Source organism: Vidua chalybeata, chromosome 12 (assembly GCF_026979565.1).
Source record: "Vidua chalybeata isolate OUT-0048 chromosome 12, bVidCha1 merged haplotype, whole genome shotgun sequence".
NCBI lineage: Eukaryota > Metazoa > Chordata > Aves > Passeriformes > Viduidae > Vidua > Vidua chalybeata.
The window spans coordinates 16,019,163-16,032,114 of record NC_071541.1 but is presented as its reverse complement, the minus strand read 5'-3'; the positions used below and the strand labels follow the sequence as shown (position 1 = coordinate 16,032,114).

The 12,952-nt window shown below is 48.6% G+C and overlaps 1 protein-coding gene across 1 annotated transcript in view; it reads left to right on the top strand.

Annotated features, from left to right (window-relative positions):
- Positions 1-759: 759 nt before the first annotated feature.
- Positions 760-12,952, top strand: part of LOC128794122 (6-phosphofructo-2-kinase/fructose-2,6-bisphosphatase 4) — a 50,846-nt gene continuing 38,653 nt past the window's right edge. The window contains exon 1 of the mRNA XM_053953774.1: positions 760-844. Within this exon, the coding sequence (XP_053809749.1) occupies positions 793-844 (52 nt within the window). The 5' untranslated portion in view covers positions 760-792. The remainder of the gene's footprint in view (positions 845-12,952) is intronic.

The following is a 12,952-nucleotide window of genomic DNA, read 5'->3' as shown; positions in this document are numbered from 1 at the left end:
GCTTCACCGGGACCGCTCCGGCTCCCTGGGGGTGGATCCCGGCCCTGGCTCCTCTCCTTGCCCTGCCTGACGCTGTCGGCGGGGTGAGCTCGGCTGGGTCAGCGCCGGGTCACCTCTGGCTCCGCGGAGAAGCTGCGCGGGTGCTGCTGAGCCTGGCCGAGGGCTTGCAGCCGAGCAGAGCCCCGTCCCTCCGGCCGCTGCCGGCCCTCACCCCCTGCCCCCGGCTGCATCCACACCCAGCTCTCCAAAATGGCTACAGCCGGCCCACCTCCCTCACGTCTACTTGATTTTGACTTATCAATTTGTTTATTTTAAATTTCGTCTTAACAAAACACGAAGCCCCGGGGAGCAGACAGCGGAGGGACGGCCGCGGTCGCGGCAGGGAGCGGGCGATGGGGCGCGCAGCGGTGCGAGCAGGGGGTGCGGGGGGTGCAGGAGGTGCGGGGCGGGGGGTGCAGGGGGTGCGGGGGGTACAGGGGGTGCGGTGCGGGGGGTGCAGGGGGTGCGGGGGGTACAGGGGGTGCGGTGCGGGGGGTGCGGTGCGGGGGGTGCGGAGGTTCCGCGGCCGTGCCCGCACAGCGGTGCGGGAGCTGCTCCCCCAAACCCCTCCGCAGCCCGCGGGCCGCGGGGCGGAGCGGGGGCTCCCGGCGGGGCGGGGGCTGCCCGGGGCCGGTCCCTCCGCCCCGCCCCGCCCCGCGCGGGGCGCGCACACCCGCGGGCAGCTCCGCGGGGCTCCCCGCGGCCCTGCGCTCCGTGCCAGCCTCCGCCGGAGCGGAGCCCAGCCCGCCGCCCATGTGGGGCTGCCGCCGCCGCGGCCGCTGCCCGCAGGGCCGGCGCTGCCGAGGTAGGACCCCCGGGACCCCCGGGGCCCCCGCGGGAGCGGGGCCGCGCCGCCGCTTCTCCCCTCCCGCCCCCGGCTTCCCACCCGCGGGGCGGCCCCCGAGAGACCCGCGCGCGGTCAGGGCAGGGCTGAACGGGGAAGGTGGTGTTTTCCTGCAGCCCTGGTCGGGGTTTTTCCTCCCGGCTCCACCGAGGAGTGAGGGTGCCCGGCATCTCGGAAAGCTCGGCCGGTGGGAAATGGGAATTGCGGGTTCTGCTGGAGCAGCCCTGGGTGAAGGAAGGGTTGGGAGATGTGGCGTGGAAAGAGGGAATCGTAGTGTAGCAGCAGCTGTTTGCTTGTCGAGTTATTTTTGGAGATTGCTGTGCTGTGATGGACTTTTTTTTTTCCAACTGTCTGTAGGAAGGCGGGTTTTCATCTCACTCCTCCAAGCCTTGGTGCTCTCCATTTGCCGAGGAAGGGTGTAAAAGCAGTGCTCTGGCAAATACTGAGCTAACTGGTTAGCTTTTCTTCCCTTATTCCTAAGGGCGACTCCATAAAAAGCACATAATCTGCACCTTTTTTATCTTCCTTCGTGAGATTTGGCTGCTGGCTCGTTGGGGCCTTCCTTGGAAAGGGCTGGCTCTCCCTGGGGACCGAGGTCTGGCGTGTTTGTCAGGCACTTTGTGTAATACAGGGTGACAGCTGTGATGCAAGCGCACCAAAACTTCTGCCCGTAGCCTTAGTCATGGTTATGCTTGGATATAATTTCCCCACTTCTTAGGAAAATTGTATTATGTAGGCTGGGAGATAAACCGGGCGGTGCTGCTGCCGTGGGGCAGGATGGGGAGGCAGAGATGGATGTGGCAGTGAGGGTGCTGTACTCGGGTTTGGTAACGGGACCAGGAGCCCGAGCTGGCCGGTGCCACACAAAACTGGGTGTCACCGGGTGCACAGTGGCTGTGGCTCCTGCCCAGTGAGTCACGGGCTTGCTCTTGTTTACAGCCATCCCTTTGCTTCTGCCAGCCTTACAGTGGGCAGCTGCCTGCTTCCTCCACACCACCCCAGGGCACGGAGAGGGCTTTCAGTGGGGATGGCGTTTCAGAACCTCTCGGACTAGCAGGGGGACCCCCATTCAGCTGCTGAAAGGTGCTGATGGCCATTGCTTTGTGGCTGAACAAAAACCCCTTCGCTGCCCCTTCTGTCATTCCCACGATGCTTGTGCTGGTGTCTTCCATGAGCAGGGATTTGTTGGCTGTGCCAGGGGAATTGCATACTGCCCTTGCTGCTCTTGTCAACCCCTGGCTCCTTCTTGGCTTTGTAGCAGGTCCCTTGGTGCTCGTGTGGCACTCTGAGATGTGAGGAGGAAAAATAAAGACATTAATACTTGAAGACACATGAAAACTCTTTAAGATTTTTCAATACTTAAAGACGTTAATTCTAAATCAAACTTTTTATATTGGCAAATGCCAGAGAAACCAGTTCATTTGAGGCAAAAACATACTAAACCAGCTATAACTTGGAGCAGTCCCATAAATACATTATTGATTTTGTAGTGCTTTGCCTAGAGCTGAAGATGGGACTGAATAAATGCCCGTTGTGGTTCTCCTGGTGCTCGTCCAGCATGTTGCAGAGCAGTTTGCAAAGTTTCCAATAAGTTTGCTTAATGTGACCTTACTCAGTTCCGAGGCACTCCCATAATTATGGCTGCAATTAAAGGCAGTAACATCCATTTACATAAGATGCCAGTCCTTTTAAATCAGTGCATCATCTAATGAGAGCATTCATGTAGGGATAGCTGTGCAGGATGAGGACCCAAAGCTGAGAGCATTTTGGGGAGGATTTGGTTTCAGAACTTTCTTGAGGTCATTCAAAGGAAGGATCTGCTATGAAATAGGACATTTTGTTATGAAAATGGTCTGATTTATAAATATAACCCTTACCAACAGCAGGATGTTGTTGAATTGAGCGATTGTAACACTTCATTTTTTTAATGTATCATCCATCCAATTAAAAAAAAATCAGCCTGGTTGCAACAATATTTTTCTCAATTTGATTGCGTCAATGTTCCTTCTGCATTTATGAGTAAGAGATTTGGTAAATCCAACTTGTGGACAGTATTTAATTGCTGGTGAAGCACTATGGATGTGTTCTGAATGGCTCACTGGACTTGCATGGTTTCCTTGGGGTTTAACCTCTGCGTTTGCTGCCCACAGATTTTCCCTTGAGATAAATATAAATCTTAGACTTGAAGTGCTGGAAAAGATCACATATTTGGGGAATGCTTTGGCCTTCTGGAAGAAATGACCTGGTGGAGTATTCCCAGCTTCCCACTCTATATGTTTTGTTCTGTTTCTCTTTTTTCGTTTGCTTTAAGTTGTTGAATATGGTGTAAGCTTGTGGCCCCACACCCTGGGTGGAGCTTCTTGGGAAGAGTCACAAGGTCAGTGTAGTAGAAAGGGTAAAAATTGTCAAAATACAAGTGAGGAGGCACCGGCTGTGAGCCTGAGAAGTGCAGGGTTCCTTGGGTCTGCACTGGTTTTCCCTAGAAGCCATTTTTGCCCATTATAAGATAAATAATTAGTCTGTTAACCTTTTCTCACAGGCAAAGTGCTTGGCTTGCAGTGTCTGAGACCATAAGAGGTTAAGTAATTAAATTGTGAAAGGCAGTAAAAGAGAATAATCAACTCCAAACTCCCTAGACTGTCTAGTTGGGCTCTGCAGTGTCTAAAATTAAGTAATTTAGGTTGATTCCTGATTTCACTAGATTTTTACCAAGCATTTAAAGTGGGGCTGCAGGAGAGAGCCCCGTGTTGCTTCACACAGGTTGTTATTTCCAGCAGTGGTGGATTGGTTTTGGGCATGGTTTGGTCGTGCAGAGGGGCAGGGGCAGCTCTGGCCTGGGCTGCTCTGACAAGGCTCCAGCGTGGGGCCGGGGTTCCTTCTAAACCAGCCTTGTTCCTGTGTGCCTGCCAAGACCTGGCCCTAAGTTTTGTAATCACTCACTGATTATGAATCCTAATCTCCAGACGTACTGTACCTGTTACCTGCTGAGGTGCTGACCTGGGCAAGTAAAATCACAGGATGGTTTGGGTTGGAAGGGACCTTAAAGTTCATCCCATCCCACCCTCTGCCTGGGCACGGACACCTTCCACTGTTCCAGGCTGCTGAGGTCCCATCCCACCTGGCCTTGGACATTTCCAGGGATGGGGCAGCCACAGCTTCTCTGGGCAACCTGTGCCAGGGCCTCCCCAGCCTCACGGGGAAGAATTTATTCCTAATATCCCATCTAGCCCTGCCCTCTGGCAGTTTAAAGCCATTCCCCCTTGTCCTGCCACTCCGTGCCCTTGTCAAAAGTGCCTCTGCAGCTCTCTTTAGGCACTGGAAGGTGCTCTGATACCTCCCAGAACCTTCTTTTCTCCAAAATCACTCTGATGTGCTGAGCCTGTGAATTTGTGTCCATGCAAAGAGAAGAAATTATTGGGTTTTTTTGAGTAAAATATGTCAACTTACCTGTGCTATTACAACAGTGCAGTTTTAGGTGCCTTTAGGGTTGTGTTTTGATTCTGCCAAACTTATCTCTCATTTGAGAAGCTGCTGCGTGAGGGACTGTCCTGCGTGTTGGTGTCTGCAACATTTAAGGGTCTGAAGTAATGCTCTGGAATTAATCCTGAAGCCCTGAGCTGCCATGAACACAGATGATGAGTCTCTTAATTGCAACTGACTTGTATCCATGTGATGGATAAAAAGGATGTTTTGCAAATGTTTTATTAATAAAACGGGATGGATTTGTCATGGGTGCCCTTGTAGGAATGATGTCCCTGCTACATTGAAACGTGGAATTTAAAGCTGTAATTTCTGCACTCGGATATCTGAAATGCCTGCATGGCATTAGTTTCCAGGTGATTCAGTATGTTACTATATTGTTTACAGGCCATGCACAAGTAGGAAAATGTAGGAAAAAATAAAAACCAAAAAAGGTGAATAAAGGGTTTTGAGTTCTTGCCTCTTTTTGACTCTGAAGGTGAGCTAGAGTTGCCCGAACTCCTTCCTGAGTGGCTATTTTTAAAACATTTCCTTCTGTTTCTGCATGGCGCCCTGTCTTTGTGCGGAGCTGGCTTCACACATGTTGAGCCTGGGCACTGCCGGGGGAGCTGTGTGACCCAGGCTCCTGGCACTGTTCTCCTCTGAGCAGGAGCAGAGCCTCACAACAGCCCCGCATCTGCTGCGGGCTCCGTGCCTGTCACCAGAGTGACACCTAAAAATGGCTGGGACGTGCCTAAAAATGGCTGGGACGTGCTATTCCTGCCAGGCTGGGAAAAGCCACTCGTGGTGCTGCTGCTCTGGCAGCGGGTTCCCACGTGAGGGATTTCTCCAGGGCACACAGCAGCAGACTTGGTGAGCTGTCTGGCTCTGAGCTGGCGCTGCAGAGGCTCGGTTTGATCCTGCATGTTTTCGGTGCCTAAATGGGGAGGTTTCCCTAAAAAGCAAGAAATCCTCATGTCTGGGTTAGGTACACTTTGCCAGTGGATAGTTTAAATCGAAATATGCAAAGACAGAATATTTGTGGTGATTTGTTATACCTAAAAGCTTCTATATGATTACACCCCCTCTTTGGACTTAGGGAGCACAACCACTGTGAGTGGTCTGAAACTGCTTCTGCCCAATGACCACTGACACTCTTTGGATTTAAGGCTGGCTTTTCCTTCCTTTTAAGTTTCCATTTATGGCCATATATCCCTGGAAATCTAATTGATGTTGTTGGTTAATAACAAGAGACATTTGTTGTTCATGGGAACCCTGTTGATATCCTTGAGCTGTGCAGCATTTACCATCTGCATTAAGGAGGGGGGAAAAAAAAAGCTTTGTATTTTTTTTCTGCTACCCATGTGAAACTGAGTTCCCCAACACAATGAGAAGATTTCAGGGGTTCATGACCTCTTGTAATTAGAAAATGTCAGATGGCATGTGAGAGGTGGACTGATGGGGGAGCAGCCCTGTTACTGCTGAAGTCATTACTCATTTTTGGTGGGAGATCAATCTCACAGATTCCTCTTTATTTTGCCCTGAGAAATGCTCCATTTGGGGATTAGAGTAGAGGAGCTTAAAAATCCTAGCAGTTCTGGAAGAAATATCTCCCACAGATTTATGTCTTTGGGTTTTAACTGATTTTTCTTCCCCAGTTCCAGGGATTTGGGCTCGTCTGGTGTCAGTCCCAGGTCTGATGGGACCAGCTCAAAGCACTGTGTGTCCTGGGAGCATTGGTAGGGCACCTCTTCACTCCTGCTAGCCAGTTTTCATTAAAATGTGGAAGACTAATGTTTCTGAGACCTCTATCCTGTGTGAAAGGAGGTTCAGATGTCCCTGGCGGTGCGGGGGGACCCTCAGGCACAGACAGACCCAGGCTGGGGTGTCTGGAGCCAGCAGTCCTGGACAGCTGGTGTTTCTCTGGAGGTGAGGGCTGCTGGGCTCATTTGCTTCTGATTCCCTTGCTTTGTTTGCTATTTTTGTATCCTTCTTGGCTTTCAATTGATATTTAGATTTTGGAATGTGTTTTTACACATTCTGGTGCCAAAGGCTGTCCCTTATGCTGTTTGTGGTGGGGTATGGCCTTCTGTGCACCTGAACAATGTTTTGTATTTTCTCTAGGGACACACTTGTGCTGAACCAAAGTTATTTTTTTCAAAATACAAAGATAACTCAGGTGGGCTGCTTTTTTTTTTTGGTTTATTTTAAAGAGACGCTTTCTTTACTAACGTTATGCTGGAGCCTCACTTGGTGAATGCTTCCCCTTGCAAGAATTTAATGTGTAGCACTTGTGCTGTTTAGCCTGTCTGCATTCTGTAAATCTGATTATTTTGGCTGTCATAATTTTATTACTCTTATTAAGCTTCCTCATTTGCACATTGATCCTGTTAGTCTCAGGAAGCTGATAGGCCATCTAGGTCTACTTGCAAAATGCACAGAAAATGAGAAATCTGCCCTGGAGGCTCTGAATACTGAGATTCACTGCAATTCAGATCTGTGTGTCTGGCCTGTATTTTTTTCCCCTTTAGTGCTGTTTAGCCTACCTGACTTGATTGCAGTTTGCCAAATTAAGATGAATTTTTGCTTTTATTATAAATTTTGTCACTGGTAGATTCTGAGAAGCTTTGCTCTGGTTTGCTTGTATTTTTATTTGGATGAATACCCTCCTTTTTCACAGAGCTTAAGAATATTTCCAGCAGCAGCTGGCATCGCATATGCTGTGAGTTGTTTTCCTCCTTGTGTCAGTGTCAGTTTTCCATGCTGGCTTTCCAGACGGATTTATTCCTTGCTTTCACAAACCCTGCTTTGCTGTTGCTGTGGGCCATGCAGGAACCCAAGTGTAACTGAGAGGACTTTGGGCCCATTTCTCTTTGCTCTTGCTTCCGTTGCCATGGGCTTTTCCCTCAGTGACCTACCTGATCTCTAAGGTAGGCTGGACTATCCTCTGCTGGACCTTTAACTCCTGTCCCCCTTTTTAAAATTTGTTCTGGCTCTCAGTGAGGTGTAGTCCCTCTCACAAGGTGAGGTTGTACCCCCTCTTCCCTTCTGCTGTCCCAGGGCTGCTTTGGGAGCTTCTCTCTGTTATTTATGTCACTGAAATGTTTGCAGGCCCCTGTTTTGTTCCTGTTCTGCAGGACCTCTCTGCACAGTCACTGCTGCTTCCAGTGAGCTGTTGTTCTTTCTCTGGTGATGTTCTTCCCTGCTCCTGGTCCAGCGTTTCCTCCTCCTCCTCCCAGGGTTTGACCTTGTCTTGCTCTTGTCTCCCTGTGCCCTTTTCCAGGCGTTCACATGGCTTCAGCTTCTATTAAGTGCTGGTGACTCACAGATTCACTCTACACCTCCGAGGGTTTGTCTCCCAGCCCGGTGGCTGTTTTCCTTCTTGCCTTTTCCCCTCGGAGCTCCCCATCAGTCATCCCGTATTTCACACCCCAAATCCCGGGTGGTGCTTCCCAGACTCTCTTATCTCTTGTCTTTTAAAGTGCTGCTATCTGATAGGTAGCTCTGTCCCGGAGCCTTCAAGATTTTTTAAAAATTAATTTGGTGTACTTCGTGCATTTAAATCGCATGCAAATTTTGTATACCCTTTGTTGTCAGTATATTCTCCTTTTTCATCTCATCAGACAACTCCCCTAACTCATGTAGTAAGTTTTTACAGATGTTTTCCTTTGAAGTGACAGCTCTTGTAGAATTGTACTTCTGAAGTCAGTTGATAGCATTTGGTTTTAAAGGTGGCATAAAGTGTTTTAGTTCTACCCTGAGATGGCAGCTGCCCTTGTTTTATCTTTTTTTTTTTTTATTTGGCAGCCTAAACCTACTGTTATGAGCAAGTGGGATTCATAGGATCCTAGCTGAGTGACAGGAGAGAGGATGTGTATACACCAGCAGTGTTAAAATATCTAATACAAAAGTAGCTGAGCATAATTCATAAGCCTGTCAGCCTGGATAAGGGCTGTCTGTTGTAAGTAAAACTGTCAGTCCCTTCCCTGTGCTCCCTTTAATTACATTACTGCTCATACCTGCACACTCAAACGTGGAGCTGGGGAGCTTTTCTGATATGCTTGCTGGCTGAAAAGGAATAGAGAGCTCTGAGGTGATAGAGGCACTTTCACACTGCTTAGCACAGATTGTTTTCCAGCAGATTCAAGAGGCACAAAGGCAGACATCCCCGTGGATGCAGGTGTGTTTCTCTGTTCCCTTCTCTTTCAAGCACTACAGATTAACCCAGCCTTTTGTTTTCCCTGGTTAAATCAGGCTGTCAGGTGACTGCAGCTGTGCCACCCTTGCGGTGGGGACTGTCCGGGGGTGCAGGGGCTGTGCCAGGCTGTGCCAGGCTGTGCCAGGCTGGCTGTGCTGCTGCTGTAGTAACAACATCAGGTTCTACCAGAACAGTGTGCAGGAATCACTCTCCTCAGTGCACTTGCCATCTTGGAAACCCGGGATTTCCACTTAACCTCTGGACGTGTGAATGTAAATAGGCAATTTGTGCAAATGCTGGGTGTTTTGGTGTCCTCTTTCTGCACTTCTTACAAGCACTGGCCCCCTCATGTAAATAGTTTGGAGTCCCTGGTATACAGAGAGAGGGTTTATCTACAAAGGGTTTTTCAACACTGGGTTGCACTCAGAAAACATGAATAATGGATGCCATCTTCCTTTACGTTGCATCATAACAGGAAGATTTAAAATGTTGCTCAACTTTGTGATGATGGGAATAGTTTTAAGCAATAGCTGGAAGCACCACTTGAGGATCTTCCCTGTTTTTTAGGGAAATAATTTCAGTGTTCTCTCAGAGGGAAAAATGGGAGGGGACTGCTTGGACTGAAGGTGTAAAGATTTAGTGATTAGTGCTTCAGATTTAACAAACAGAATTAAGGCAGGCTAGCCTTAAATCTACCCCTAATAGCAGGCTTACCACAGGAAACTTCCTTGTGTGAAAACAACAGCATCTCTTCAAAAGAGTTTATCTCCTGACATTAAATTTCTCCCACATTTAAAAGAGATCACTTCTTCTGAAATGTGATAAACATCTAGGCTAACGTATTTATATTCTTGGGAATAAGGAAAATACTCTGAGTGACCATGCCTTGAGGAATGGTTCACGTGAAGATAACAAAGAACAGAGTGACAGTATTGCAAGATGTATATTTTTTTTAGTTGATATTGCTGTGTGTGAGTCTCAGTGTTTGCTCTGGGGTTCTCGTGCAATCCACGTGTTGGTGAGATGATGTTCTGCTGATCAGCTCTGTCTCCCCAAGTAATCTCAGATATCTCCCCTAATAAAGTTTATGTGCCTGCAGTGCAAGGAGTGAGTTCTGTAGAAAGCGATCCAAGAGTTTATTGGTACAATTCTGACAATAAAACCTTTGTGTGGCTGGTGCTTATTTCCTGATGGTGGGGTCCTCATGGTTTGGAAAGCACACCTGTGCTGGAATCCAGCCACACATGAACTCTGCTGTCAGGGCTGCCTCATTGCTTTGCATGCACCATGAATAACTCTGATGTTTCAGTAGACAATGAGGAAAATACCATAAAAGCAAATTGCTGTGGGAATTATCTGTCTCTCAATGTGGTGTGAGGCTTCTGAGGGCCCAAACCCTGTCAGATCTTCCCTTGTATCAGATGTGTTGGTGGTTGTTGCAATAGATAGGAGCTTGTTTTCTTGCTGATTTACCTGACACGAACATTTTCTGTTTGGATGAATTTCCTTATCTATGCTGAGGAATATTTTGTTTCAGCTCAAGGAATCTCTTTAGTATCTGTATTTATATGGCTTTGTCTGTGTGGGATCTTGGGTGTTTAAATCTATTCCCCAGTTAGCAGTGAAGAATTTTCTTGTCCTTATTCTCATCTAAAGCATGATTACATCTGGGTATTTGTTATCAATCTCTTTGATAGATTGATCTGTAGCCATGAAGTCTGGTAGTAAAATGAACTCTTACAAAATAATTTCTGAAGGTGTGTCTTGCTGAGGGCAGATTCTTGCTTTACTTCTGAATTCTTAATGGCTTTTTGCTTGTCTTTGGGGTAGCAGTCTCCTCCAAGACAGCTGGAACATCTTCCCTTTAGGCAGTGATAGGAAATAAGATATGGAGTGGATGTTGCCACTAATAAAACTTACTTGTTGCTCAGACGAATTGAAGGAAGTGCTAGGGCTGTGTATCACAAGGCCTGGCCCTTGTGATTTCAGTTTGTTTGGAATCAAGTCCCAAATGGAAGGACCTGTGGAGATGGTCTGGGGAACCTGCTGAACCTGTCATGTGGGATGCTTGAAATTTTTGGGGACTTAGTGGGCTATTTGTTATTTTTCGCTGGGTTGACTCCTGGGACATTAGACTGTGGGAAAACAAAAAGGAAGATGGCACTTCTGGGTTGAGGAGGGAACCATAGGTGGCCTTGATGAGATGGGAAGTCTTAAGAAGCTGGTGTAACAAAATGTCCTGAGAGCCTGGACTGAGAAGGTGTGAGTCAGTGTGTGTCACTCTGCTAAGCCAGCATTGCACCTCTCTGCCTTGATTGCTCATTGTGCTTGCTAAGCTCTGAATGGGAAAGAGCTTACTCTGTTCTCTGTGGGAAGCTCTCTGGGGAGCTTTTAGCTCCTGGGGGATCTCTTGTGGAAGATGACTGTTCCCAAGGCATACTCTGTATCATCATCCAGGAGCTCAGGAGCAGCCCAGGGAGGAAGAGAGGTGCTTTTTGTGGTGCAGCTCCTTCATCTCTGGGTCTCCTTGGCAGCTGAATAGCGAGGCTGGGTTAGTGCCTGGCTTACAGAGGTCACAACATCCTCAGCAGAAGGGCACTGTGTTCTAGGCAGCTTGTTAGGGACTTCTCTTGCACAGGGAGGAAAAACCTGCCAGGCTTGATCTGCACTTCAGGAATATGGGAATTAGCTGGAGGAGAGAGCAGTCTGTTCCCTGCTGAGGTCTTAGTGTAACAAGGGATGTGACAGAACAGGCCAAGTGTCCCAGCTGCTCTGCAGTAGGTTTGGTCATTATAGCAGAAACTGGGTGCATTTACAAGTCTTTTCACCATATAAGAGCCCCCCAACAAATACTTGGTCAAAAAAACCCCATCAGCAATGTGCCTCACATCAGCTGAGTGGGGAGAAATCTCTCCCATTGCACCTGAAACCCAGTTTTGAAATGCTGGACTGTTGTTACTTGTGAACAGAAAGGGTGAAGCATACTTGTGTGTGGTCACTGACTCCTCTCATTGGCTTGCAGTGTGGTAACAGCCTGGTATAAATTAGATAGCTGCTGTCCTGAGGTGATGCTTCCAGCTGCATAGATTTTGGCCAATGAAGGACTGCCAGCCTACTGAAGGTACATTTGAAATATTTTTGGGTTTTTTTTTTCTTTTCATTGAAAGAGAAAATCAATTACAAGTTGAACAGGAATTATCCTGTCTCCTTTATACAAACACTGTGATGCAGTGTAGGCTGTTAGCTGGTCAGAGCCAGCCAATCCATGTGAAACTGGGCAGCTTTGGATGGGTGTCAAAGCTGGATATGTAAGATGTATGGCTGAAGGCTGTGCTGGTGTGTGTCTGTATTTCTTGAATAGCAGCCATATGTAATGATTATTGCAAGGTCTGTGTTCCTTTGTGTCTTCTCAATTTGTGCTGAAACAAAACTGGTGCTGTGCTAGGGGTGTTGTCAAATTTTTGAGTACTTGTGAGTGGGGAGCCTCACAGCCCTGTCTTTGTGCCTTCTCAAATGGGGATAAGAACTTGAACTCTGATCTGTCCCCCTCTCACTATTGCCAGATGTAGAAAATGCAGATGCTGGTCTTAAGATGGGATAATTTAAGCTAGTTCGTGTTTGTCACTTCGAGCTGGAGCAGTAACCTGCCATTTGCAGTAGGGAGGGTTTGGATGTAGGTTTTTCCCAGCTGATTATTGCCAACTGTGTGTGTAGAGGTCAGGGACTGTGGGTTTTGTCAAAGTAAATAGCTGAGAATGTGGGACTGCAAAGTATATCCCATGACTTATTGGAAGGAGAATTACTTTAGAGAAATTGAAGTAACAGATTAATGATGAAATATAATTTGTTGGTGTTTAATGACTAGAAAGAAATGTGGATATTTAGTTCGGAGTGTGGACTCACACCTCCTAGTATTTTTTTTTTTTTCATTTGGGTTAAGAAATGACTCAGGACTGGTAGATGGGCTTTCCTTCCCAGTAACTTTCTGTAACTCTGACTCTGCCATGTATGCTTAGAAGCCAGGTCCTGCTGCATTTCAGTTCTGCGGAGCTTTGCTGTCTCCTGGCACGGCGATCCCGGTGTCACTTGGCTGCGACTGTGCCTTCCAGGAGAACTGCCTGGGCTCGGCGGGCTTGGAGCAGCTCTCAGCACAGGGATGGCCAGCGCTGTGTCTGTCCGTCGCTCCCCCGGCCGTGTGTCCGTCGGTCGGTCGGTCGCTCCCCCGGCCGTGTGTCCGTCGGTCGGTCGGTCGCTCCCCCGGCCGTGTGTCCGTCGGTCGGTCGGTCGCTCCCCCGGCCGTGTGTCCGTCGGTCGGTCGGTCGCTCTCCCGGCCGTGTGTCCGTCGGTCGGTCGGTCGCTCCCCCGGCCGTGTGTCCGTCGGTCGGTCGGTCGCTCCCCCGGCCGTGTGTCCG